Source organism: Myxocyprinus asiaticus, chromosome 22 (genome assembly GCF_019703515.2).
Source record: "Myxocyprinus asiaticus isolate MX2 ecotype Aquarium Trade chromosome 22, UBuf_Myxa_2, whole genome shotgun sequence".
Classification (NCBI taxonomy): Eukaryota; Metazoa; Chordata; class Actinopteri; order Cypriniformes; family Catostomidae; genus Myxocyprinus; species Myxocyprinus asiaticus.
Window position 1 is genome coordinate 7,376,216 of NC_059365.1, and position 26,707 is coordinate 7,402,922.

Here is a 26,707-nt window from a genome sequence, read left to right on the forward strand (position 1 = left end):
GCATGAGAGAAACAGTAGTTACGCAGCACGCATGAGATGGGGTGTTCAAGCAAAAACTCTTTTTGTTTCACTTCAACAGGACCACCATACGGTAGCTGCACACAAAACATAGAACAGAACTTACAAATATGTCTGAAGAGTTTGTTGTTGAAAAATAGATGCATTTCTATGCCCAGCTTATTAGTCCTCAGTAAAAAAAAAAAAACGAAATCTAACATCGGTTAGACCATTGGTCAAGAGTTTCGCTTAATAAGACATTAGATTTCCGTTTGTTTTCACCAAACCTTACAGTATATATTTATAGTTATATGTTTTGGCTTTTTAGAGAAAACCAGTAGTCACTTAAAGCTCCCTTTAAGAGAAAATCAGGTGTAATTCTATATGATAAATGTTTTTTAGCTGTTTAACTGTGTGCTTTTCAGAGCTTTTGGAATGTGGTTGATGTTTTGATGTGGAAACAATCCACACTGTAGAAATTTCTCAAACCAGTTTAGACATATTTGGAAAATAAATAGATATTTAATTATTGAAATAAAACAGCCTGGGCTGCGTTTCCCAAAAGCATCACAAGCTTAAGTTGATCGTAGAGGCCATTAGCACCAATGATCTCTACGATCAACTTAAGCTTGCGATGCTTTTGGGAAATGCAGCCCCGTTCCTTTTTTAGAAGGTGATCTTTATTAAGTAATTTAAAAAGTTAATTTCCAATAGTTACATAGTCATAAAAGTCTAATTAAGTACACAGAACTGTGGAATTTGATTAAAATATCTTATAATTGCATTTTATCATCAGATGTACTGTATATATACTGTATATAGATAATTAAATGAGTGCATTTAGTAAATGTGTGAATTTCAAACAGTACTCAAACAGAATTTTGAGCTGAACATTAAAATGCTATAATGATGTTACTGTAATGATTTGAACTGCACGTTATTTGGATAAATTCTTGCTCAAGTGATATTTCCTCAACCATATAGAAAAGATAACATATTTGAAAACCAAAAAGTCAAGGAACACGCAGGAAAAGAACATTTAAATTAGAAAGTTTTTAATGAAAAAAAGAGAGATTACTTTCTACAAATAAAGTAAATAAATCAGCAACAATAAAGGAAATATATGAACTGATTTTCTCTTTCTGTTTTCATTTGTATATGCATACTGTATATTTGAATCATTACAATTCACCATCATGTACTGGCTGAATGTTTATACAGTGTCTTTTTTGCATCATGATGTCTTACTCTGAACTGTTTGATCATCGGATATTAAGAAACACAGGAAGGGCTGATGATGTTTAAAGGAAGAGAACATGTAATTAAAAGAGGAAGAAAAACAGAGAAACGAAATGGCAGATAAATGTCACATATATCTGCTGGGACTGATAATTCTCTGCTCACTTCTCAGAGTTAAAGAAATCTGTGTAAAATATTGCAAAAGAGACAAGTGCTTCTGTGTCTGTATGAAGTGGAGTTAATGTGTCTCAGAGGTCAAACGTGTTCAGTTTATTAACATTCATCTATAGAGTTTGATAGTAGTTTGGTGTTAAGACTTTATTTTTCCTATAAAGGGACAAAGAATTCGAAACTCAGACAAAAGCTTATTGTGTTTGTCTCACATTATGAAATTATGTCTATATGAAAATTCTGTTTATTTAATAATTAAAAACAGGAGAAAGCAACACATATGCAGCAAACCTAGTTTGAGATAGACCTCCTCAGACAACAGAAACCTAAAAATAAAGACAGATTATTAAATTAAGGAATAAAGAGGGGAGAATAGACAGCTTAAAAAAATTACTCATTTTCAGTCTCATTTCTGATGTGTCGCATGTAAAAAGTGTTTATTAATACATCATACAGTATAAACACATATATCCACCATTTGTTAGGTACCAGTGGAAAGAAAGTGACCAATGTGTTCTGCAGTGATGGTGAAAATGTCACTCTGCCCTGTAATATTACTCGTTCTGATTACACATCAACTACAAGGCTCTAAAGATCTACAGATTCATGGATTCATGAAGGAATAAATATGAATGACACAGAGAGACATGAGAGACTGAATCTGGGGTCTGACTGTTCTCTGAACATTTATAAAACCACAAAAGAAGATTATGGACTTTACAACTGCTGGCAATATGTGAATGTTGAGACACCATATACTAATGACCATGTACTTCTACATATTCTTCTCCGTCAGTTCATTATATGATCAATTTTAAAACTATCTCGCCATAAACTCACATGTTGAATTAGAACTGAAGAGTGAATATCTGTGTAATATCTGTCTTAATTTCTCTTTCAGTCTCTCCAGCATCTACACAGGGGGCAGTGGTGGCTCAGTGGTTAAAGGCTCTGGGTTACTGACCAGAAGGTTGGGGGTTCAAGATGCCACTGTTGGGCCCTTGAGCAAGGCCACTGACCCTATCTGCTCCAGGGGTGCCGTATCATGGCTGACCATGCACTCTGACCCCAGCTTAGCTGGGATATGTGAAAACAAAGAAATTTCACTGTATATATGAAAATGTATAATATGTGACAATAATAAAGGCTTTCTTCTCCCCTCTCCTGTCAATTATATTCAAATGATAGATATACTTTGTGTATTAGGGGATTTAAACTGGTCTGGGTGAATGAATCTGGTGTTGATCTGCAAACAGACTCCAGATATCAGATATCATCCTCTCCAGAACACTGTAACATCACTCTGACTACAACACTCCTGAATGAAGACAACAACAGAGAGTGGAGATGTCAGATTACTGAAGGAACTGACGTGAAGACCTCAGTCAGCTATACTGTCAAGTATTTGGGTGAGAAAACAAAAAATTATCTCTTAAAACAATCAGGATAAAACAGAAAAGCAAAATTAAAAATCAGTTAAATTTGTCAAAAATCAGTTTTGGAATAGAAAATGTCTAATACAGCATGTTTTAATAATGAAATATTTCACAACAAGCACCGACACACTGTGTATTTAGCAGGTATCATGCAGATGGCTTTTAGCAACACAACTAGAGACATACAGTATATAATACAAATGACACTCAGAATTCTGTTCAATGAATAGTCACATCACGTCTCTTTCATGTACTTTTCTGGTATCTTTCTGTAGATATCAAGCAGAAGTAAACAGGTTTACTTTTTAGCTGGTAAAACTTTAGTGTAAACACAGTGTTAGTAAGTGTTTCTATCAAACCAGTCTTGTGTTAACATGTGTAATGTGTAATTATTGGTTATACTTTCGAAACAGCATGTTTGCATAATGTCAACATTTTGCAGTGCCTTCATCTTACCTTATAGACCCCTTATTGCAAGTGTATTATTGTAAAAAAAAAAAATATTGGTTGTAACAATGTATACTACGGCATGTGATTGTAGCAGGATAGGCTGTCACCTCACAGTTTTTAGATTAATGATGTGATGTAGTCGAGACCAACTCATTTGTGTCTAAGTCTAAGACCGAGACCAGAAGAGGGTCGAGTCCGAGTCGAGACCGAGACCAGTAAAGGCTAAGACAAGAGCTTTTATGAATGTATTAAATGTATAGTTTAAAGAACTATTGACTCTAGGCACATATATCAAATAAACCTCATTTATTATTTTCTTAAGTTTATGTTGGTTAAACAATATTACCAGTTGAGAATAAAAATTAAATAAATGACACGTCCTAGGTGAAGTGAACAAATTGGTATTGCAATTACGACATACCTGTGTTAACAAAATGTCAGTGAAAAATTAAAATTAAAGGTTCGATGTGCCTATGTGGTTTAACTTGGCAATACAAACTTCCAACTTCTCTATACTACAGTATTATATTCCATTATATAACAAAATACAGTATTACTGTACTATAACTAAAATGAGCCTAAAATTACAAACAATAATGTATTAAATATGACAATGTTTATGCAGAAAGTGAATATAAACATTTACATTCAATTTGTTAACAATTTCCTCAATTGCACTACTATATTTCATTCATTGTAAGTCAAGTAGTTTCTGCTCACTTTTGCCTGCAAGATTTCATCTCGGGGTACATACAGAAACCATTAAATTCTGATGACTTTGAGAGAACAATTTTTACATTTTCTTCAGTATGTGTGGCATTCATGTATCTAATGACTAAAGCATTTCTAAAAGACTAGAGGTTGTTGAGACCAATGCAGTGCAATGAACCCAGATGGCACACGTTCATCTCGGAGATGTCTGTTTTAGATCTTTTCATCTGGAAAGTATCTAACATCTGCTAAACATCTTAAAAAGATCAGATTTACAATGATTGTAAATCAAAAACATTTGCTGAATGTCTTACTGACATCCGAGACATACTTATTGACATACGTCTCATAGACGTATGGTAGATGAGCAAACAACGTAAAATAGACATCTTCCAGATGTAAACACACACATCAATTAGATGTCTTGGTGTTGTGCATGTGCTAACAGGGAATAGAGTATAACACGGGTGTCTCGAGACACGTTTTTAACAGTTGATTTTCTTTTTAACTTGACAAAAGAACTTAAAAAAAATTTTGGTGCTCCTGTATGGATGGACGGAACAACACTTTTGGTGTGAACAGCCCCTTATTAACAAGACACAGCACCAATGGAAGTTTCTCAAAGTTACCTCTCAAAAAGCAGTCTTTTGTTGACTCTAGGTACATATCCACTTTATCCAACAATTAGTTTGTTGGACGAGAGCGGCGTATCGTATGACACAATACGATACAATATTTTTTTACACCCCTAGTGTGTGTGTGTGTGTGTGTGTGTGTGTATGCATTTTTTTTACACCCCTAGTGTGTGTGTATCAGTTCATGATAATTGATACATTTCTTTCAGACAAAAGTAAAAAGGCTCAGGATCCACAAGTATGTACTGAAATATCTGTATTTTGGAGTGACATACTTTATGTAAATAGGTTTATTTTATTGTGAGATATTTTCATTGTAACTGAGATTTGTGTTCAGGGGTCAGATAAGAGGTCAGATCCTTCAGTCTGTGAGACCATCAACCCTCCTGCAGCTGATGTTCATGTAAGTAAAAAACAAGATTAAATAAACACAATCACAACTCACACATTCATATTTACACACATTTGACCGGTGCCATGTTACTTTATAACAGCCCCGTTCTATAGGGCTGCTTTGAATTCTAATATAATTTATAATATAAACCAGGTCTATTAACCTACAGCAGTTTAGAGGTACAAGTCATTATTTTACCAATACACTGTGTCATCTATGTAAAATAATGGATAAATATATGTAGTCATATAGTTCTGATAATTAATAAACAGTCATAATAATCCAGTGATTCTACACAAATATCATAACCATGTTTCCATTGATTTTTAGGAGAAGACATATGATGTGGCTTATGCTGAGGTCATCACTTACAGAAAATCACATAATAAAAAAAGACAACATGTAAGTAATGAAACCTGGCCATTTTCTTCTGCTTTTGCCCATGTTTGTTTTACATTTTTGTTAGAATATAATAATGCTTTTGTTTTAATATCTGCTAACAAAGAACAGGGAAATCTGTCAACAGTAGCCTATGTAACACTGACATACATGTAATTGCAGAAATGTTGAGCCTGCAGTATTGAAACATGGAATTCAACTACATTTAAATCACTTATGCGGTAAAACTGCTGTAATAATATGCATATTGATACTTGCATCTCTTATTCAGGTTCATTCAGATGATAAAGTGACGTACGCTGCCATCAGAGGAGCAAAAGGTGTCCAGAAAGACTGCAGTGCAACTAATGCCTCTGTAATCTACAATTCACACAATTAAAAAGAGCAAAAGTTCTAAAATAAGCAGATAGTTCAACTATAAGTCAGTGGAACAAGATGACAATTTTATTTTTATATATATATACCAGCATTTCTGTTTTCAGATACTCAGTAGAATTTATCACAGGCTAACAAGTTTCTATGCTGGCTACTGTTGATAACAGAATCAGGTGCATAAAAAGATTTTACAACTTCATAGGCTATTGTTTGCTTTGAGATCTTTATGTTTGTGTTTGTGATATTTTTTAAAATGTTACATCAGATCTTATATTAAATCTATGTTTGGAAGTATTTGTGTAATTTCCATGACTTTTACAACCAATAACAGCTTCAGAATGTTTTCCATTAAGAGGCAATATTTGCTCTCTGGATTTTACCGTCAGGGGCATTTTTACCTGTATGCATGCATAATATCTAAATAAACAGTAATATATCTGTCATTTTTCTATTCTGTGTAATAGTTCAATTTAAATACTAAAACATATAATTTATATGATATAGTGTATAATTAGGCCTAGAATAGGGAATATATCAGTTGTTACAGAAGAGATATTGATTATGATTTTTTTTTTTTTTTTATTTCTATTTATTTTTTTTTTTATTAGAAAGTTAGAATAATATCCAGGCTGTTTAAACACACAAACACGATATTGGTAGAACTGTGATTGTTTTAATGTGTGCTAGACTTTTAATTTCCTATTGTACATCTTTCTTTGCTTTGTTAAATGTATGCTCAGGAATTTAGAATACTAGTTCCCATGAAACAAAACTTTATAACTCAATGAGTTAACCTCTAATAAACAGATGACTGTAAGCAGTTAAATGTGCCATAAGCAGGCCCAGATTCTTTCTTTCTGCCATACTGTAAGTGCTTTTTGCAAAAGTGATAAGCAACTCAATGGGTTATGTGCCAGGACATAGATACTAGATTAAAGCCCATGAAACAGTAACCCCCCCCCCCCCCTGTAAAAGCTGTAAAAGTTCTTGGAGTAATTGTATGTAAACTGTCAATTAAAAAAGGTAATTAACACACACCCGTACGAATATACAACGATCAGCCACAACATTAAAACCACCTACATGAAATTGTGTAGGTCCCTCTCATGCCGCCAAAACAGCACCAACCCGCATCTCGGAATAGCATTCTGAGATGATATTCTTCTCACCACAACTGTACAGAGCGGTCATCTGAGTTACCGTAGACTTTGTCAGTTCGAACCATTCTGGCCATTCTCCGTTGACCTCTCTCATCAACAAGGCATTTCCATCCACAGAACTGCTGCTCACTGGATGTTTTTTATTTTTGGCACCATTTTGTGTAAACTGTAGAGACTGTTGTGCGTGAAAATCCCAGGAGATCAGCAGTTACAGAAATGCTCAAACTGGCCTGTATGGCACCAATAATCGTGCCACGCTCCAAATCACTGAGATCAAATTTTTTTACCCATTCTGATGGTTGATGTGAACATTAACTGAAGCTCCTGACCCGTATCCGCATGATTTTATGCACTGCAGCCACACGATTGGCTGATTAGATAATTGCATGGATGATTATTGGTGCCAGACAGGCTGGTTTGAGTATTTCTGTAACGGCTGATCTCCTGGGATTTTCACACACAACAGTCTCTAGAATTTATTCCGAATGGTGTCAATTTTCAGGATCAGAATATTTTTTTCTTTAAACTCATATGTTCAATGAAAAGGGTAAAGTTTGTTGTGTCATTTCTGTCTTAATTTCTCTTTCAGTCTCTCCACCATCCACACAGACTGAGTGACAACTCTGGCAGCTCTGTGACTCTCTCCTGTCAATTATATTCAATTGATAGACATACTTTGTGTATTAGGGGATTTAAACTGGTCTGGGTGAATGAATCTGGTGTTGATCTGCAAACAGACTCCAGATATCAGATATCATCCTCTCCAGAACACTGTAACATCACTCTGACTACAACACTCCTGAATGAAGACAACAACAGAGAGTGGAGATGTCAGATTACTGAAGGAACTGACGTGAAGACCTCAGTCAGCTATACTGTCAAGTATTTGAGTAAGAAAAAACAGCCCCCAATATAATTGTTTGATGCTTTCTGTTATACTTGTGCTGCACTATTCCAATATCCATGTTGGGTTAAACAATCTCTTTAAACAACACCCTTCTTTTCAACACCTTAAGATTAATAACTATTAATGCTTATAGACCAGAGCCTCTCAAAGAAGTTTACAATCTGTCTGAATATTGCTCTAGAATCAGTGTCTAACTAATGTGTTCTGGATAGCACCGCTCATTCCAGTTCCATTTTTGGCCTGTGGTACTATATCGTTGTGAAACTTTGTCCGATGCAACTCTTGTTTTCTCTTTGACAATTCAACAGACAGTAAGACTTTGAGTGGATCCTTATTAAGAAGTATATCACATTGCAGTACATTATACTGATAACTGTACACTATTTGATTGTAAATGTTGGCTAATTTTCATCTGATTTAAGCAAGAACCTACATGATGTCTTTTTTATGCCTCTTTCCTGCAGTGATTATAATTATCATTGAGATTGCAGCAGTAACTACTCCTACTGTTATTCAGATCATCTGTGAAAGGAGAGCTGGTGAGTTTTCTAGACATTTTTCAAAATCTGATGATTTACAACAATTATTTCTGCTTTATTTTTTGGTTATATATTAATTTGCCTTTCATTAATTGAGTCATGTGGCCCTGCTGTACTGATAAACAGTACAATTATAAACAATAAATATATCTGCAAGTAATTTGTTCATCATCATAACTATGATGATCATTCAGGTTCAGTCTAATGATGATCAAGTGACTTTTGAGAGAACAGCTGGTAAATCTTACAATGTAATCTTTTTATACTGATGTTTATAAGGTGTTGAAATCACAGTAGGTTTTTACATAATGTCATGAACTCAAGCAAATATGGTAGTAGTGTTAAACAAATAAACAGTCAAATTTCCATAAACTGTTTGTTAAATAGTTAATAAGTCTTTTTTTTTATTTCAAGGAAGTTGTTTCATGAACCTCAAAAGGAGATTCTACTTGATAATCTTGCATAAATGTGATGACATGAAATTCTGAAACAAAGTAGTGAAGATAAGTGTAAGATGAGGAAACTTTACTGTGATTATAACAGAAAGGAACTTTGATAAACATCACATATGACCTCCACACCTTCTCTTATTGCCCTTGACTTGCTACTGCTAGAACATACAAAGATAGGCTCCATCAAGCATGTATGATATGCTGCTGCACAATTAGACATAAAACAATTCCCCAACAAAGCAAGGAAGCTGCACAAATGCATAACAAAAAACACAAAATACAACCCCCCATCCAAGCAGATCTACCGTCAAGACTTGTGTACTGCTGCTGCTCTGAAGAACCATGCGCATTGAGTGTATACTATCTAAGTGTGCCTTGGCCAGCCTGGCCGTATGGCATAATGGTAATGAACTAAATCTCTGTGTGTGGCTGGGCCTGCTTGCCCAGTTGGCTTAAACTTCTTGTGACCTGACTTATAATGTGTACCTGGAGCAGAAATACCCAGAGATAATTTAACTAGTGACTTAGCCTAGCTATGTGTAGATTTATTTAAATTAATGACCTAAGATAGCGATGTATGCTAGTGCCTGATTTGGCTATGGGTTACCTCTTTAACTCTTAAATGCATGGTAATTTTCCCAAACACTCTTACATATTCGGGTCTTTAGAGACCCGGCACAAAAAATTGGCCAAGACACCAGGGTTACAACCCTACTCTTTTCAAGAAGTGTCTTGGGATTTTTAATGACCACAGACAGTCAAGACCTCAGTGTAACATCTCATCCAAAGGACAGTGCCTTTTTTATGGTATAGTATCCCCATCACTATTTAGGGCATTAGGACCCACACAGACCACAGGGTGAGCACCCCCTGCTGGCCTCCCTAATACCTCTTCCAGCAACAACCTAAGTTTTCCCCAGGAAGCCTTCCATCCAGGTACTGACCAGGCTCAACCCTGCTTAGATTCAGTGGGCAACTGGTCTAGAGCTACAGGGTGATATGGCTGCTGACAAATCAGGATACATCAAGAACAGGATTCATTATTTTGACACTGAAATTTCATGAGATGCAACTAGCTGTCAAACACATATTGAGGTACACATAACACATAATCTACACGTGTAATGTATGTGTATCTTACGTATGTGTAGCTTATGTGTATCTTATGTGTATTTTCTCAGGCACTTGTTGGGTCTAAATAGATGCACAAGTTACATTATTTCAGTAGTACAATCAAATGACAATAGTCATATCATACTTTTTATGTGTTGTACTTCCTTTAAGTTTACTTTGATGTTGTTTCTTAGTCAAATAGCAATGTCAAATGTAAATCAAGTCAATCACTCAAACATCAGTGCTACCTTGAGTAAGAAATAACATGTACACGTAAATTTTGTATGTGTATACGCATATAAAATACTGATAATTCACCACTGTTGACAATTCATTGTTGCACAGAAAGTCAATGTGATATAGTATTTATTTGTATTAATATAGTACTCATTTCTTTTGTAATACACAAAGAAATAGATATCCTGTTATAGTAAACTTAAATAGATATGAAATAATTATAAAAAAATCTAATTTATGGAAGTGCAAATAAATAAATAAATAAATAATGACACTCTTACATACCTCAGGTCTCTAGAATACACTTTTGGTACTTAAAGGAATATTTCACCCAAAAATGAAAATTCTCTCATTATTCACTTACCCTGATGCCATCCCACATGTGTATGACTGTCTTTCTTCAGCAGAACACAAATGAAGATTTTTAGAAGAAGACTGAGCCCTGTCAGTTCCTTATAATGAAAGTACACAGGTGCCAGCACTTTGACTGTCCAGAAGTCACATTTAGGCAGCATTAGAGTAGTCCATGCGACTCCTGTCAATCAATGAATATCTTCTGAAGTGAATCGATAGGTTTATGTAAGAAACAAGCCAATAATTAAAATGTTTTTATCTTTAAATCGCCACTTCCATCCAAGGATCTGATGCAGTTTGAAATGGCCGAACTTTCGCGTGATGTTCGTTCTTCTGTTGTAATAAGCGCCGATTCTGAATTCTCATGTGAACTCACCGGCACGTTTATGTCACGCTTTGCGTCAGCTGCAGGCAGGAAGTGCTTCTTAAAAGTTAATACAATTTTTATCAATTTATTTTTTTACACAAACATATCAGTTTGCTTCAGAAGACATTCATTGATCGACTGGAGTCGTGTGGATTACTTTTATGCTGCCTAAAATATGAATTTTGGACTGTCAAGGTGCTGGCACCCATTTATTTCCATTATAAGGACCTGACAGAGCTCTATCTTCTTCTAAAAATCTTCATTTGTGTTCTGCTGAAGAAAGACAGTCATACACATGTGGGATGGCATCAGCATAAGTGAATAATGAGAGAATTTTCATTTTTGGGTGAAATATTCCTTTAAACCATTATAAAAAATAGATGTTGGTGCAATTTTGGCATTTTTTTTGTGCGTCACACTATTTATATGAGATAGATTGAGGAATACTAAAGAGGTGTGGGCACAACTCCAAAAAATGGATGAGGAACAGGGGGTGGAATAAGGTCCCGGGTCGCTAAAGACCCGAGGTATGCGTTTAAGGGTTAAAGCCATGCTTCTATGTGTCATCGCCAAAGGCAGACCTTACCATGCAAGCAGCTGAAGAAAAAGCCCCAGCAACCACCTGAGCAAATAGCATTTTCAGAGGAAACTCTGAAGTTTTTGGAGTTGTGCACACCCCTCTTTAGTATTCCTCAATCTATCTCATATAAATAGTGTGACGCACGAAAAAATAAACAAAACAAAAAATGCCAAAATTGCAACAACATCGATTTTTTATGTTGCAGTGAAACCGGTTTACTTCCAAACAGAGCAAATTTAAATGTTAGGCAAAGGGAGAGTACGCAAGTTGATTGGCTACCTGATTACACATCAAAGGACCTATCAGCTTACACCATGTGAGCTGATTGGCTTGACATATCACATGCGAGTGATCCGATTAGCTAACAGAAAACAAGTTCAAAGAATCTATCGGCTTCCGCCATATAGAGAATACCTGAATTAAGACATTTGTTGTTTCAATTTAAATTTTGTGGAAAAGTACAGGTAATTCTTTGCTTTCAAACATTTACAATAATTTCTATAATCTTATTTGCATTGAAACATTTAACATTTTTTAATTAAAATAAGATTTAGATTTATAATCATAAAATATCTAGCATAAGAGTCTATTTAAAAATTAGCTACTAAGTCGTGAATCACTTTAAGTAGCATTATTAATTTTACGTTTTTGACAGTTTAGGACATTGCATTGTGTTTGTAGTGCTTTTTTACACAAGGTACGCACCCTGTCTGGCATGTTTCATCTAATAAAAACATTGTTAGTGACTTTTAATATCTTGCAATATTCTTTTTTCACATATTCTCATCATCTCGTCACATTTCTGTGGAGTCCCTAGAGAACAGGGAGGGAATTTATTTTCTGAAATAGTTTTGCATTCCTTCGCAATACCTTTATCCATCCCTTAGGAAAATTAACCATGGATTTACTACAGTTACCTTTACCATTCTGCCAAAAAAACATGGTTAGTTTTTCTATAGTAATACAATGGTTAATTTGTAAGGCCATGGTACAAAAAAATAAAAATAAAAAAAATAAAAGTTAAATGGCTACTGCAGGTTTAGTATAGTGAAACCATGGTTATATTTTGTAAAGACATGTCTTTTTGATGGAAAGCATGGTAACCATATTTACAAAAAAGTAACCATATTTCTTTAGTAAAACTGTAATAGACTAACCATGTTTTTTTGTTTTGTTTTTTTTGGCAGAATTAATAAGATTTTATTCCCATAGTTTTGGTTTTCCTGTATTATTAGAATAACATGGTTAAAATATGGGTACTGCAGTAGAACCACAATAAGTTTTGTGTTCACTATGGTTTTACTACACATACCATAGTTTAACAATGTTTACAGTAGTAAAACCATGGTTAATTTATTGCAAAGGAATGCAAAACGTATTGTAAGGTAACACAAAACTTATTGCGATGGAAAGCAAACTATATATTGCAAAACTATTTCAGAAAATAAATTCCCTCGCTGTCCTATAAGGGGCTCCAAACTAAGCTGCAAATTATAAGTAAAAAAGATTTTCAGTTTTATGAGAGCTGATTTCAACAAATTCACTATTGATCCCTAGTGCACATTTCATGAAAGGCACCAAAACAGCCCGCAATGTCTATGATTTAGTTGCAGATATCTAAAAAAAAAAAAGAAAAAAAGACACAACACAGATTTGACCTTAAGTCAGGGCTGTAACATCTGAGTTTTATTTTTACCAACATTCAAACCAATAGATAATTCTCAACGACATTGTCCCAAATACTTTAATGTTTGTGTATTCAGAGTGACTTGAGGATAACAGTTTTTACTCATATACCCCTCTGCTAAGACCCCTCTGAATGAACAGCCATGTGGCAATGTAACTCCATCATTCCATCGAGTTGTCTGCCTATGCTGTAGCTCAGAGGTCTGGCGGTTACATACTCCAGCAGGTCTTTAGCTCCAGATGTCAGAGCTCTGTTGATCAACACAACACAGAAGGCAGACAGCAGCTTCCCTCTATGTAGAGCCAGCAGGTCTGGGAGGTACTGCTCAGGGTCATGATCCATCAGAACCAGATCCAGACGACTGTCCCCAAGGTGAGAAGATAAAGACGAGATGGCCTCAGCTGACGAGCATGTCAGTACCTGAAACTAACAAATATAATATCTTTAGCAAAAAAACTTGCATGTACTATATAATGTACAGTAATGGGGTGAACACTAAAGCAATAAGCCACAAGAGGCCATTCATTACAGTGAAGGAATAGTTCATCCAAAAATGAAAATTCTCTCATCACTTACTCACACTCATGCCATCACAGATGTGTATGACTTACTTTCTTCTGCAGAACACACATTTTCAGAAGAATATCTCAGCTCTGTATGCAAGTGAATGGTGACCAAAATTTGCTACAAACACCACATAAAGGCAGGATAAAAGTAATCCATAAGACTCTGGTGATTTAATCCATGTCTTCAGAAGCAATATGATAGGTGTGTATGAGAAACAGATCAATATTTAAGTCCATTTTTACTATAAATCACCACTTCCACATTTTTCTTATTTTGTTTTTGGCGATTTGCATTCTTTGCACATATTACCATATACTGGGAATGAAGGAGAATTTATAGTAAATCAGGACTTTAATATTGATCTGTTTCTCATCCACACCTATCATATTACTTCTGAAGATATGGATTTAACCACTGGAGTCTTATGGATTACTTTTATGCTGCATTTATATGATTTTTGGACCTTCAAAGTTCTGACCGCCATTCACTTGCGTTGTATGGACCTGCAGAGCTGAGATATTCTTCTAGTATTTACATGGTATACTTTAAAGTATACAATGGTATTACTATCATTGTAGTGTCAAAAGAAACTAGGTATTACTGTGGTCCTATTTATAAAAAAATAACAACAACAAACATGACAATACCGCTGCACTTTTTCATCGTTCTATGACGCAACATATCACTATAGAATTTAAATGATGTGAGATCACGCATGTATGAGGTAATTCGCTATATCAAACATGGCTTGTTTAATCAGATTTAAAGCCAAAACTGTCATTTTATAATCTGTAATTTATTACCTGTGGGTTTTTGAAACCCGCCACTAGTATGATTTCCTCCCCTCTGTCTGCCGTCTGGGGATCCAGCTCTACGGCCAGCAGTTTTCCAGAAGGAGGGAGCAGGCGCAGAATTCTGATCGAAGCATAGCCACAGTGCATACCCAACTCCAGAACCATTAGTGGAGCTTCACGCTTCACAATCTCATCCAGCAACTCACCTAATATCAGGAGAACATGTCACTCAAGAGCACAGGATAAGAAGATGATTATTTGTTCAAAGAGGTTTAGTGCAATCTATAGGAATATATAAGTAAAATAATTTCATCATAACATAACATAACATAACATAACATAAGTCATTACATATGAAGCCTTAAAGGTACGATAGCAGACAAGTTTAATTCCAATAAAACACTCTCTAGAATGAGAATGTCTCTCCTCCTTTGCCACCTGCCTAACTATTGCCTATTTTAAAAAGGGACAAGCCCAATCTTGCTGTTTCGATACCTCAAATACGTCGTTACAGGAAGAAAGCTGCACTCATCAAGCAAGTCCTTGGAGTGCTACAGAGGTGCACACAGAGAACATACCACAGACCAGAGTCTGACCTTTTTGAGGGCCAATGCTGAGGGTAGCGTGTGTGGTGGAATAGAGGTCAAATGTCAGCAGAACACTCTGAGCCTGTCCATGGGTGCAGTTTGAGAAGACGTAAGCATGAGTGGAGCTGACACAGACCTTTCTGTGTGAGAGCTTCAGTACGCCAGCACACACCCGACAACACAGGGCCAAAAGTGATGAGCGGAACCGAATTGTCATCATGACCACAACTGGGAGCAGAGGCAGAGAGATCACCAGCAGAGACATCATGGAAAATCAGTGAACCTAACAGGGATTGAAGCCAAGGGATACTTCAAACAAATACAGATTGTTCCAATCCTATGTCTTTCTTTCTTCCGTCAAACACAAAAGGAGATTTTAGATGTTTTGTTAGTCTCAGTCACATTCACTTACACTGGAAAAAAGATTCAATGAAAGTGAATGGTGACTGGGGCTGTGTTCCACAGACGAAAGTCATATGGGTTTGGAACAACAAGAGGGTGAGTACATGATGACAGAATTGTCATTTTTGGGTGAACACCAGAGGATGGGTCATGCAAAGAAGCACGTTTCCCCCCACGAGTTTTTAACATTTTAAGATCTTGTGTAAAGTGGATCTAGCTGATTTAAGGAATAAATAAGACAAAACAAAATGCAGTTCCTGGATAACAATTGCAGTTAATCTTTGCATTGGGAAACAAATTTTCCTTAGAAGAAAAGTCCTTTAAATTTCGATTTAGTATGTCCAGATGGTTTTCCTTAGGAGAATAATAATACACAAATATCATAAAAAGGAAATCTCTGCTTACATGCAGGTCAAGGTAAAAATACAAAAGTAGTTTTAACATTTTAAAATGACATTAGACAGTGGCCAGTTAATGTAACTTTTTCCTGGTCATTATAAAAAAATATAAACAGGGTGGGAAAAATGCATATAACAACAGAACTTACAACTGGCACGGACGTGCAGTGTGAAGGTAAAGGCAACTGTCACACCCAATGATGTCTGATTCTCTGTATGATCCTACTGTAAACATGTAAACACACTATAGATTCTCTGACGTCTGACACTGATAGCACATGAAACACAAACCAGCACAAATACGTTTCGTGTACTTGTACAAACAGTTTAAATGCTATATGGACACAGAACCAAAAGGGTCTGTTAATCACGGAAGTATACAAGCTACCTGTAACTTTTAGAGACATACATTGGACAGGACATGTGGCTGTGTCACTATGTGACTCAAAGTAGTTCTTCCTCCAGGGGGCGCATGACGGCTCAGAAAGCCAAACCCATTAAAGGGATAGTTCACCAAAAAATGAAAATTCTCTCATCATGTACTCACCCTCATACAAGATGTGTATGACTATTTTTCTTCTGCTGAACACAAACTAAAATTAAATCAGCTCTGTAGCACTATACAATGCAAGTGAATGGTGACCAGACATTTGAAGGTTCAAAAAGCACATAAAGACACCATAAAAGTAATCCATACAACTCCAGTGGTTTACTATATGTCTTCAGAAGCGATTTGAGCACTTTGGCTGAGAAACGGATCATTATTTAAATTTTTATTATAACTCTCCACTTTCACCTTCACTTTCATAAAGTGAAAGAATGTGAAAGTGAAAGTGGAGATTTATAGTAAAAAGGACTTATATATTGATCTGTTTCTCAGTCACAGCTATCATATTGCTTCTAAAGACAACACTGGAATCGTATGGATTACTTTTATGCTGCCTTAATGTGCTTTTTGGAGCTTCAAATGTCTGGTCACCATTCACTTGCATTGTATAGTGTTACAGAGCTGAGATATTCTTCTAAAAATCTTCGTTTGAGTTCAGCAGAATAAAGAAAATTATACACATCTGGGATGGCATGAGGGTGAGCAAATGATGAGAGAATTTTCCTGTTTGGGTGAACTATCCCTTTAAGTAACATTTAAACCTCAGGGCCTCTTTTTGTCTTATGGGAGACATTTCTACACTAAAATGTGTAAAAATGTTAAATAGTTTAATACCAAGGATTGATTACTGACATACAAATGGAAATTTGCCCCAGCAATCTCTATAAAATTTAATTTGCTTATCCAGTAATCACAAACGACTGTGATTGGTCCATCCTGACCAGCTCGGAGAATGTGGCAAAACAGTAAAACGAGAGGATTAGATCTCAAAAACTGTAAAACAAACAAACAAACAAACAAACAAACAATAGGAAAAGTTCATATTGCCAGATTATCATAATCATAATTTCTAATGTCTTCCCAAACAAACAAATGGTATCTGTATTTCCCACAAATACAGACTTTTCAATACCACGCACAGCAGGTGGAATAACTATTTTCATAATCATAATTTAACCTCATGGTCAGATCCAATGCAGTAGGTCTTGTTCTCCACTAGATGACAGTACTGCATCTCGTCAGAGGATATTTAACTTATGCCAGTAGTCACTAATTTCATAGACTCATTATCACAGATAATTTTCATAATAACATTAACAAACGTTAAACGTTTCATTACATCATGCTTAACAGATCATAATGCTCAAAAAATAAAAAATATCACAAAAGTTTGATGCATATATTGTCCAAATGTATTTGGACACTTAAAGGTATAGTTCACCCAAAAATGAAAATTCTCTCATCATTTACTCACCCTCATGCCATCCCAGATGTGTATTACTTTATTTATTTTGCTGAACACAAATTAAGATTTTTAGAAGAATATCTCAGTTCTGTTGGTCCATACAATGCAAGTGAATGGTGACCGAAATTTTGAAGCTTCAAAAATCACATAAAAGCAGCATAAAAGTAATCCATATGACTCCAGTGGTTAAATCTTCAGAAGCAATAGTGTATGATAGGTGTGGGTGAGAAACAGATCAACATTTAAGTCCTTTTTTACTTAAATTTTTACCTAATTTCTACTTTCTCTTTCACATTCTTCTTCTTTTATTTTTGCCGATTCACATTTTTTTGTGCATATCGCCATCTACTGAGCAGGAAGGACAATTTATAGTAATAAAGGACTGAAGTACTGATCTGTTTCTCACTCACACCTATCATATAACTTCTGAAATGTAGCTTTAACCACTGGAGTCTTAAGGATTACTTTTATGCCGCCTTTATGTGCTTTTTGGAGTTCTGGTCACCATTCACTTGCATTGTATGGACCTACAGAGCTGAGATATTCTTCTAAAAATCTTGAAACAGATGAAAGAAAGTAATACACATCTGGGATGGCATGAGGGTGAGTAAATTATGAGATAATTTTCATTTTTTGGGTGAACTATCCCTTTAAACCACATTTACGCAATGTCATCTGCATTAGATAACAAAATGTCAAGCCAAACAGCATCTACAAACAAATTATACTAGCTTTTCTTAACTAAGACATTTTTGCAATTACATTTTTTGTTCTAACCAACTAGTCTCAAGGCTAATTTATGTGTTTGTGCCGTCACTCTGTAAAATAAACGCCACTTGGCATGATATTTTGTTATGTACAATAACATTCACACATTTTTAATTGTGGCTGAAGTGCTTAAATGCTTTTTGAGGTCACATGTGTATTAACATTTAAATATACCTGAACTACTGAACTGTTCTGCATTATATAATGTTTGTTAGTGACTTATTAATACGTTTTTATAATAGTATGCCTCTAAAGCAGGGCGTTAGAAATGGGCGTGAGCTGGGCGGTGCTGAGATGTGAAGCTTCGCTCTGATTGGCTGTATAAGCCGTTGGGCGGCGGAGGGACGCAAAGCTCCGCTCTGATTGGATGTCTGAGCCGCTCCGCGGGTCTACATAGCTCCTGCAGCTCTCATCTCATCTGCGAGTGCGGCAACAGCGCAGCTCTGCTTCGCGACACACACTCGGAGTCCCAAAATAACTTTACCCGCCTAGTTGCGTGACTTTTTCATCACCAACCGTGAGTTTGATTTTTTTAAAGCACCAGTTCTAAATGGCGAGTCCAGGTTCGGATGCAGGACGGCATCTTCCTCTACAGCATCCTCATCACTGTCATCACACCGAACCGGCGCCAGAACCTGCTGTCCGCGAGGCGCAGAGATGGATAGAGGTATGTGACGTCATGTCATTGCGTTATTTGCGGATATATATAATGTGTCTAATTTATGCAGTTGCAGAAGCTTTACAACATACTGTGTGTTTCAGGTTTAATAGCAAATGCGCAGGTATCTCCTGTGTCTACAAATGTTACTTTATGTTCGGTTAAAATTGCATCATATAAATGTACCCTAGTGGGACCACTTGTAAATAAATAAATAAGGGCTTCTGTCTGACCTTGTCAAAGAATTCCGTTAGGAATGTCAATGGAATCTGTAGCATAATTTAGAACCAATCATAATGGGATCAAAGCAGATGATATTCTGTAAGAATCAAATAAAATTCTATTAGCTGACGTTTCCTTTTCTGTTCATTTATTTCAGATTTTCAGCTTATTAAGTTGGATCTGAGACAACATTTATTTCAAGTTTAAAAGGAAATGTGCAGGCATATCCAGGGTCTACTGATGTTTAGAGAAAATTGCATGTTAAATGTTTTCTTTGACAAATTAGGGGTCTGTCAGAAAGGAATGTGGATGGAATTCCTGTAATAATTTGTAATGGTATTAAACACAAGTCTTCTTTCAGGCAAAAAAATGTTCTGAAATTCACATTTTATTTATTCCAGTGTACTTTTACAGAATCTAGTGGAATCCTCTGTGATTGTTAAAATATACTTGTTTGATCCCATTGGTATTGGTGCTTATTTATGATAGAAATACCATTAGCATTCCTTAAGGATTATTGACTATGGGCATGCATGGGTATAGATTTATTCCTTTTGCAGTGTATAATAACCTTACAGTTTATTATGGTATGGAATGGAATGTGCATTATACAGTATATATGAGAGGCATTCATGTGTCCCCGCTCTATGCATACATTTCTATACATTAACACTAATGTATGGCTCATCATGATGCCCTTAACTTATGAATGGAAGATGCCAACCTATACAGACATGACACACGTTTTAGAGCTGGCTGGATAATGTTTACATTGCTTGTTTTGTCTTTTATTTATTGCATTAGTTTAATTCCATTAGAGAAACCATACCATACCATTTCATGACCCAACTGAAGCAAGCCTTTGGATTTAGTGGCAGAAAAGATAAAATATTTTACCTGCTTTTTGCATTTATATTAAAACAGATATACAGTGCACAATCTGGTGCGTTCGGAATGCAGTTCAAGAGTTTACATGAAGTCAGAATATCATACATCTGAAATAATTTGTAGTCACAAAAGTGTACCTAATGCTCACCCCATAGCTGTCTTTGAACATAAACATTGCCGGTTGTATTCAGGTTGACTTGTGATGGTCATACCAGAGCCAGATGCGCCAAATAACTGTTTATTGAAAAGCACACACCTCAGCTAGAGGCTTTTGTAAGTGGAGCTCAGTGTAACAAAGCTCATAGTTTTTGTGTGTCCATTGTGTGTGGATACTGTGGAATCGTTGAATGAAACTGGGAGTGTTTTCACAGCGCAGGGATAAGGTGTGCCTCTCCAAAGTCTCATTTATGTATGATCTCGCACCTATGTCAACTTACTCAAGCAAATGTAAACAGATCATCCACTTTGTCATGAGATGTTACATCTGTAGAAGTTATTTTATGATGATACATTGTATTCAGGGCAAAACTGAATATAGCCATTATATAATGTGCATTGTCCCCAAAACAATTTTTTGTTTGTTTTTTTTTTTGTTGGTATTTTAGGATAATTTATTAATGATTTCAGCAAAAGGCCATGTGCCTTGTAATGTTGACATAAAATGCTCAATCATTAACAAATAAGACTCAACATAATTGGATTAGACCTTATACATTTTCAAGAGAAAATATGATGGGTTGCCTGTGCAAAACTTGCCGACAGGGTGCTATGATGTTCTGGGTGGTTGCCAGGATGTTGCTGTGTAGTTGCTAGGGTGTTCATGGTGGTTGCTTATTGGAGAAAGATGTTGTTGCAGGCAGAGCTCCAAAAAGGGGTGGGAGCTCCAATCCACCAGCAAAGATAAAGGGAGCCCCTAACCTAACCCTTTCCCTTACCCTAACCGTGTGTGGAGGTGAAGTACCCTTTTGGAGTTGGCGCAACCCCTTTTTAGAGTAACCCCGCCCTCTTTTGGAGATCTCTGGTCTGCAGCTATACCTACTTGGCTTATTCGGCAAGTTAAAAGAGCCCAAGTCTCTATGATATTCGGGTCCCTCCTTCAATGTAAGTCTATAGTTTTTTTTTCTTCACACATTTCATCATCCGCCAGGGAAAATGTAAGTCTGATCACTTAAAAAAGTAATAGCACACCTCTCCTTAATAAGACGCAATTTGAGGTGTCATTCTTAGAGGGATAATTCATCTTTAAAGCACAAACCGTATTGGATAAGTTATGCAACAAAGTTTAATGGACTTGAATCCAGTCTTGTGGGGAATGTGGGGAAAATTTGATGGTGTTAAATGTTTATGTAAGAATTTGCCAATAATAAATTAATTTCAGAACCATCTTCCCATTCATTTGTTGATTTTTAAACGTCATAAACAGAGGAATGCTTAAGTGCATTTATCCATGTGGGCTCTGTGCCAGCCCTAAATAGCCTGTTGAGTGCGTCAAGTGGGCTCACTATGTGTGTGTGTATGTGGGTTTCTTCACTGATTTGTGTGATGCCATTCAAAAGGGGCTGGACTTTTTTTTTTTTTTTTTTTGGAATAGAGGAAGACATTTCCCGGGGCTGTTTTGGAAAATGAGGGTGGTTTGTTCAGCATTTATTGCATTGTCTGTCATAATCCTCTCACATGTTTTTGAGCAGGTCTTTGTTTGTACATGTGTGCACAGTAAAGTTTTTCCAATAGAAAGTCCTAATCCATCTGTTTTGCAAAAACAATTTGATTATTATCTAATAAACACATATAATGGAAGGACCTACATGTAACACAGTTTTTGTTCCTGGGTAGTAAGTGTTATTTCCTAATTGCTTATGCCTCAAAAGTATAGAAAATGGCTATTATTCCCCACAAATTTTGCTTTTGTGAACAGGACAGTGATATTTAGAAATGTACCTATTTCCAACGAGAAAACGGGTGAATTTGTGTCTTTTCGTTCACATAAAGTCAGAAAAAAACAACATATGAATCCAAAATCCTTCTTTATCTGTGGTCCGATGAAGACACCGGCTTGGACCTTTGCCTCAGACATTTTAGGGAAGAAGTCTTGAAGGTACTTGAAGGCTTGTTTCATACAGCCCAATTTGATGTTCAGTGGTGGAATCAGCATCTTCCGGGGGTCCACCAGTGGCTCCTGCTTGACGTTGTTCCTCCCCACAGAGAACTCAGTCCGCTGTGGCCAGTCCCGCCTGTGGTAGTGCGCCTTGGTGTCCCTGCTGTCCCAAAGGCAAAGATAGCAGGGAAACTTGATAAAACTGCCTTGGAGACCCACCAGGAATGCCACCATTCTGAAGTCTCCTATAACCTCCCAGCCATACTCATCATACTTCAAGGTGTCCAGCAAGGTCTTGATGCTGTTGTAAACCTATTTGAGGTGCACCGAGTGAGCCAGGGGAAGAGACGGGTACTTGTTACCATTATGGACCAGCACGGCTTTGAATATTACTTTAGTATAAATACATGTTAATTTGGATTCATATGTTGTTGTTTTTTCTGACTTTATGTGAATGAAAAGACACAAATTCGCCCGTTTTCTCATTGGAAATAGGTACATTTCAAAATATCACTGTCCTTTTCACAAAAGCAAAGTTTGTGGGGAATAATATCCATTTTCTATACTTTTGAGGCATAAGCAATTAGGAAATAACACTTACTACCTAGGAACAAAAATAAGTAAATAAACAAACATTTGTTACACAGTGATTTAAAAGGGTAAAATATTGTAACTTAGATTACACTACAGTTTGGTCAGTATACTTTTGGCTTTAGTATGATACCAGCCCTGGTACCTCAGTATCAATACTAAATCAATACAACAATTAAATGGCATCATATGACCAATAAAATTACACAGAAAATGGCTTTATTAACAGAAGCCTTGCAGTTACAAAAGTGTGTTAACAAAAATAATAAATAACACTTAAACACTCTTGTTTTTCTTATGTAACACTACTGCAACAAGGCACATATTGAAAACAGATAATGTAGAACTGATAATGCAATATAGATTTTATATAAATTTTCCTATCTGTTCTGAATTTTTATCTCCTTTGACTGCAGAGTTTTGGACAGGTAGACAAACTGTTTTGGTTTTCTTGTGTAGTAAATGTAAAACATTAATAGAACTATTATTCAAATAAGCTGCTAACTTCTACAATCATATCTAATGATGTAAGATATCATATCACACTGTGCTAAAGTATCAAAATTAGCTAAAAATGATATTATATTTTTTTTGAAAATGCATTTTTAGTAGGCTATATTCAGTAGTTGCCAAAATGGTTTCCAGTATCCAATGGAAGGCTAAATCCAAAAGAAATATGTGATGTAGGGGTTTGCTTCATAATCAAAGCAAACACTTATATTGAACTAGAGAGAAGCCTCATTTTTTGCTTGGATTGAAAAACGATGCAGAGTAGATAAAACAGATAAAATAAGATAAAAATTTTTCATTGCAATGGACATACCATTAGGCTACTTTGGACATTGTTTTAACTCAAAAAGGATTTTTTTTTTTTTTTTTAGAAGTTTTTGAATCACTTTCCATCAAAATGTGCAGGCTATATTGTCATATAGTATATTGTTACCGACCAAACATTTCAAGAACATCGCTATATTTTTGCTTATGCCGCTCACCCATCACGTTTATTTCATACAGTATATAAACCCTTTCCATTTCCAAAAAAGAAAAGAAAAACTATATTGTGATGCATACTATTACCGTGATATAAAATTACTCAAACCAAATTTTTTTATCATATTGCCTGCCACCCCTAGTGTCACCAATGGATACAGCAAGATTCTCTCGAGGATGAAATTTACCGTCAGCCTTCATGTCCCTGCAAACTAACATTCAGGGCCTAGTTTCAATCTGATATTAATATTATGTATGAAATGTGGTATGTAGCACCCAATTTTCATGATCCAAATGGATTATTCTCATTGATTAGTCTGTTTCACTCAGAAATGTCAAATTATGAAAGTAAAATAGGTTGTGAATGCCATTTCATGTTGACTTAAGACCAGAATAAGATGGCCATGAGAAATAAAGAGGTCCTTAAGTGGGATAAGAAGGTTTAGAATGGAGATTGGGGATTTGACAGATACTGTACACATTGGATCGGATTTTAAGTTTAATGGTTTCCTTCACTTTTTAACTCTGGATTGCTATAATATTCCATTATTTCAACACATTGTGAGAGTTAACACATAGAACTACATTCCATTGATCATATGATCTATATATAAGTTTAGTTTTGGTAATTGCGTGGCTAGGTTAGACTGATGGTACAGAGTGTAAGAGGATATTGTATATGCAAAATCTGACAATGCTTTTATTGGGATACTTAAAATATTTTTTTAAACAGTGTTCAGCTATTGTAATATGATAATCTGAATTGCTGGTTATTCCAACATTGAACACTGAAAAACTAACCCAACCCTGCTTTTCCAACCAGACCATTCAATCCAGTACAGTGGGATCTGTCGAATTAGAGTCCAGATGGCCAAAGTATCTCACCGTATTAGGGAAGGAGGGGTTAGAGAATATGGAACATTGAGGTTTTACTCTTTCACTAAAGCTTAAACTCTAAACTGGACTTCTTATACTTTCAGAAATCTTCATGGTTTGGTCTGTTTTAGTTGCTTCCAGTATTTATTAATGGACTAATAGTTTGGAGAGTGTCAGTAGATGTAAACTGAAGTGGATTCTCTAGTCTTTACATGGTCAGATGCTCTAATCCATGAACAAACATTCCTAAATACTTGAATACAAAACTCTCCTACTTCAATAAGTGCTGTAAGTGGGACATAGCTTTAAAGACATACAGTATATGTGTGGATCCAAGACGTGTATGTGTGTAGTGTGTGTGTTTGGGGGTGATTTAAGTGGGGCAGGAGTGATGCACTCTTGAGAGCTGGGCTCTTTTTGCTTATCAGGGGAAACTGCTGCCTGTGCCTTACATAGACAGACACACACAAATCCATTGACTCACTCATACTGACATACACACTTTAAACACTCAAGCACTCCCCAATAATCCACATTTGTATTGGTTTTTGCTAAGGCTAGCATGAAAAATCTCATAGATGTATAACGAAGGAGAGCTCTTTTAATTTTGGCCAGCATGTAACCACCAAGCAATTGCTCTAAACACCACAGCATCCACATAGCAATGCCCTAGCAACCGTCAAGAACACCCTAACAACCACATAGAAACATGCGAACGTCATGGTTACTTTCGTAACCTCCGTTCCCTGATGGAGGGAACGAGACGTTGTGTTGATGTAGTGACACTAGTGGTCACACTTGGGAGCCCCAAACACCTCTGCTTTTTTAAAAAAAGCCAATGAGAATAGGCGAGTGGAATTTGCATGCCACTCCCCCGGACATACGGGTATAAAAGGAGCTGGTATGCAACCACTCATTCAGGTGTTGTGCTGAGGAGTCGAGACCAGGTCCCGGCCATTTCAGCGGGTAGTTCAGCGATGTGGCAAGAGGGACACAATGTCTCGTTCCCTCCATCACGGAATGGAGGTTACGAAAGTAACCATGATGTTCCCTATCTGTCACTCACTCAACATGGGGTGTTGATGTAGTGACACTAGGGATCCCTATACAAAACGCCACAACTATCTGAACTGTGCTACGTGAACTGGTGGTGTGTGACGAGCAGACCGCTGTGTGCCTCATAGCAGTGCACCAGGCCGTCACGTAACCTCCCCCAACACTCTTATGAGTGTCGAACGGTCCTTCAGGAACAAGTCGACTGCCCAATGATAGGGACAGACTAGCCCAGCCCAGGCCTCTTTTCCTCTCTTTTCTCCCCAAAAAGAGTGGAATTTGTCAACCGACTGGGAGCCATAAGTGTCTGCTTCGGGGGTGTCCCTCCCAAGAGTAAGACACCGTGGAGACCACACCGCCCAAAAAGAGGGGTGGGGGGGGGGGGGTATTTTGAGTGGAATACGTCACATGGTCTACCGAGTCTTGTCGGAAGTATGTCATGTGGAGAGGTCCCATGGTAGGTCCTACCCGAAGGGGGAGGAGTTTCTATAGAGCATGGTGACTGGGGGCAGATGGGCCTCTGCTCAAGGAAGACGCAGTTTACCAACAGGGAAATGATTTTGCAGAAGATATCACATGGGGTAGCCTTCGGGGAACCAGCACATTTGGAGCACCTACCTCAGTACAGGGTCTCATTAGCGCACGCACTGGGCCGGCAGCGAGATTCTCCGCAAATTCAACTGCCAGAGGGCTAAGGAGGAAAGTCATCCAGGGATCACAGTCTGTGAACATGACTGGGAGTCAAGAGCGCACGTCTTCACC

General features: G+C 36.6%; 3 protein-coding genes across 8 annotated transcripts in view; 2 read left to right on the forward strand and 1 right to left on the reverse strand.

The window, feature by feature from the left end:
• Window positions 1–1,349: 1,349 nt before the first annotated feature.
• Window positions 1,350–8,618, forward strand: LOC127413167 (uncharacterized). The gene is made up of 6 exons (XM_051650048.1): window positions 1,350–1,461; window positions 2,010–2,198; window positions 2,309–2,345; window positions 2,596–2,816; window positions 8,339–8,413; window positions 8,608–8,618. The coding sequence occupies exons 1-6, from the start codon at window positions 1,350–1,352 to the stop codon at window positions 8,616–8,618; spliced, it is 645 nt and encodes a 214-aa protein (XP_051506008.1).
• Window positions 8,619–13,175: 4,557 nt separating this feature from the next.
• LOC127413376 (transmembrane O-methyltransferase homolog) lies at window positions 13,176–16,344 on the reverse strand. Of its 2 annotated transcripts, none has more exons than XM_051650508.1 (4): window positions 16,101–16,344; window positions 15,161–15,434; window positions 14,574–14,770; window positions 13,176–13,623 (listed from the first exon to the last, which is right to left on the reverse strand). In XM_051650508.1, exons 2-4 carry the CDS (start codon window positions 15,417–15,419, stop codon window positions 13,321–13,323), a joined length of 759 nt encoding a protein of 252 aa, XP_051506468.1. In that variant the 5' UTR covers window positions 15,420–15,434; window positions 16,101–16,344; the 3' UTR covers window positions 13,176–13,320. The 2 variants fall into 2 exon arrangements, with proteins under 2 accessions (XP_051506468.1, XP_051506466.1); XM_051650506.1 differs by having other exon boundaries at window positions 13,176–13,629.
• A 2,660-nt stretch (window positions 16,345–19,004) lies between these two features.
• LOC127413360 (LIM and calponin homology domains-containing protein 1-like) overlaps window positions 19,005–26,707 on the forward strand; it is a 133,760-nt gene continuing 126,057 nt past the window's right edge. For all 5 annotated transcript variants that reach the window (XM_051650451.1, XM_051650454.1, XM_051650453.1 and 2 more), the window contains exon 1: window positions 19,005–19,239. In XM_051650451.1, coding sequence (XP_051506411.1) covers window positions 19,123–19,239 — 117 coding nt within the window. In that variant the 5' untranslated portion in view covers window positions 19,005–19,122. The remainder of the gene's footprint in view (window positions 19,240–26,707) is intronic.

Coding starts and splice junctions, on each gene's coding strand:
- LOC127413167 (XM_051650048.1), top strand. CDS start 1,350: ATGGCAGATAAATGTCACATATATCTGCTGGGACTGATAATTCTCTGC. Junction 2,199..2,308: donor ACTTCTACATATTCTTCTCC/GTCAGTTCATTA, acceptor TTTCTCTTTCAG/TCTCTCCAGCATCTACACAG. Junction 2,346..2,595: donor CAGGGGGCAGTGGTGGCTCA/GTGGTTAAAGGC, acceptor TTCAAATGATAG/ATATACTTTGTGTATTAGGG.
- LOC127413376 (XM_051650506.1), bottom strand. CDS start 15,419: ATGATGTCTCTGCTGGTGATCTCTCTGCCTCTGCTCCCAGTTGTGGTC. Junction 14,771..15,160: donor CAGCATTGGCCCTCAAAAAG/GTCAGACTCTGG, acceptor TCCTGATATTAG/GTGAGTTGCTGGATGAGATT. Junction 13,630..14,573: donor CGGGTTTCAAAAACCCACAG/GTAATAAATTAC, acceptor TATATTTGTTAG/TTTCAGGTACTGACATGCTC.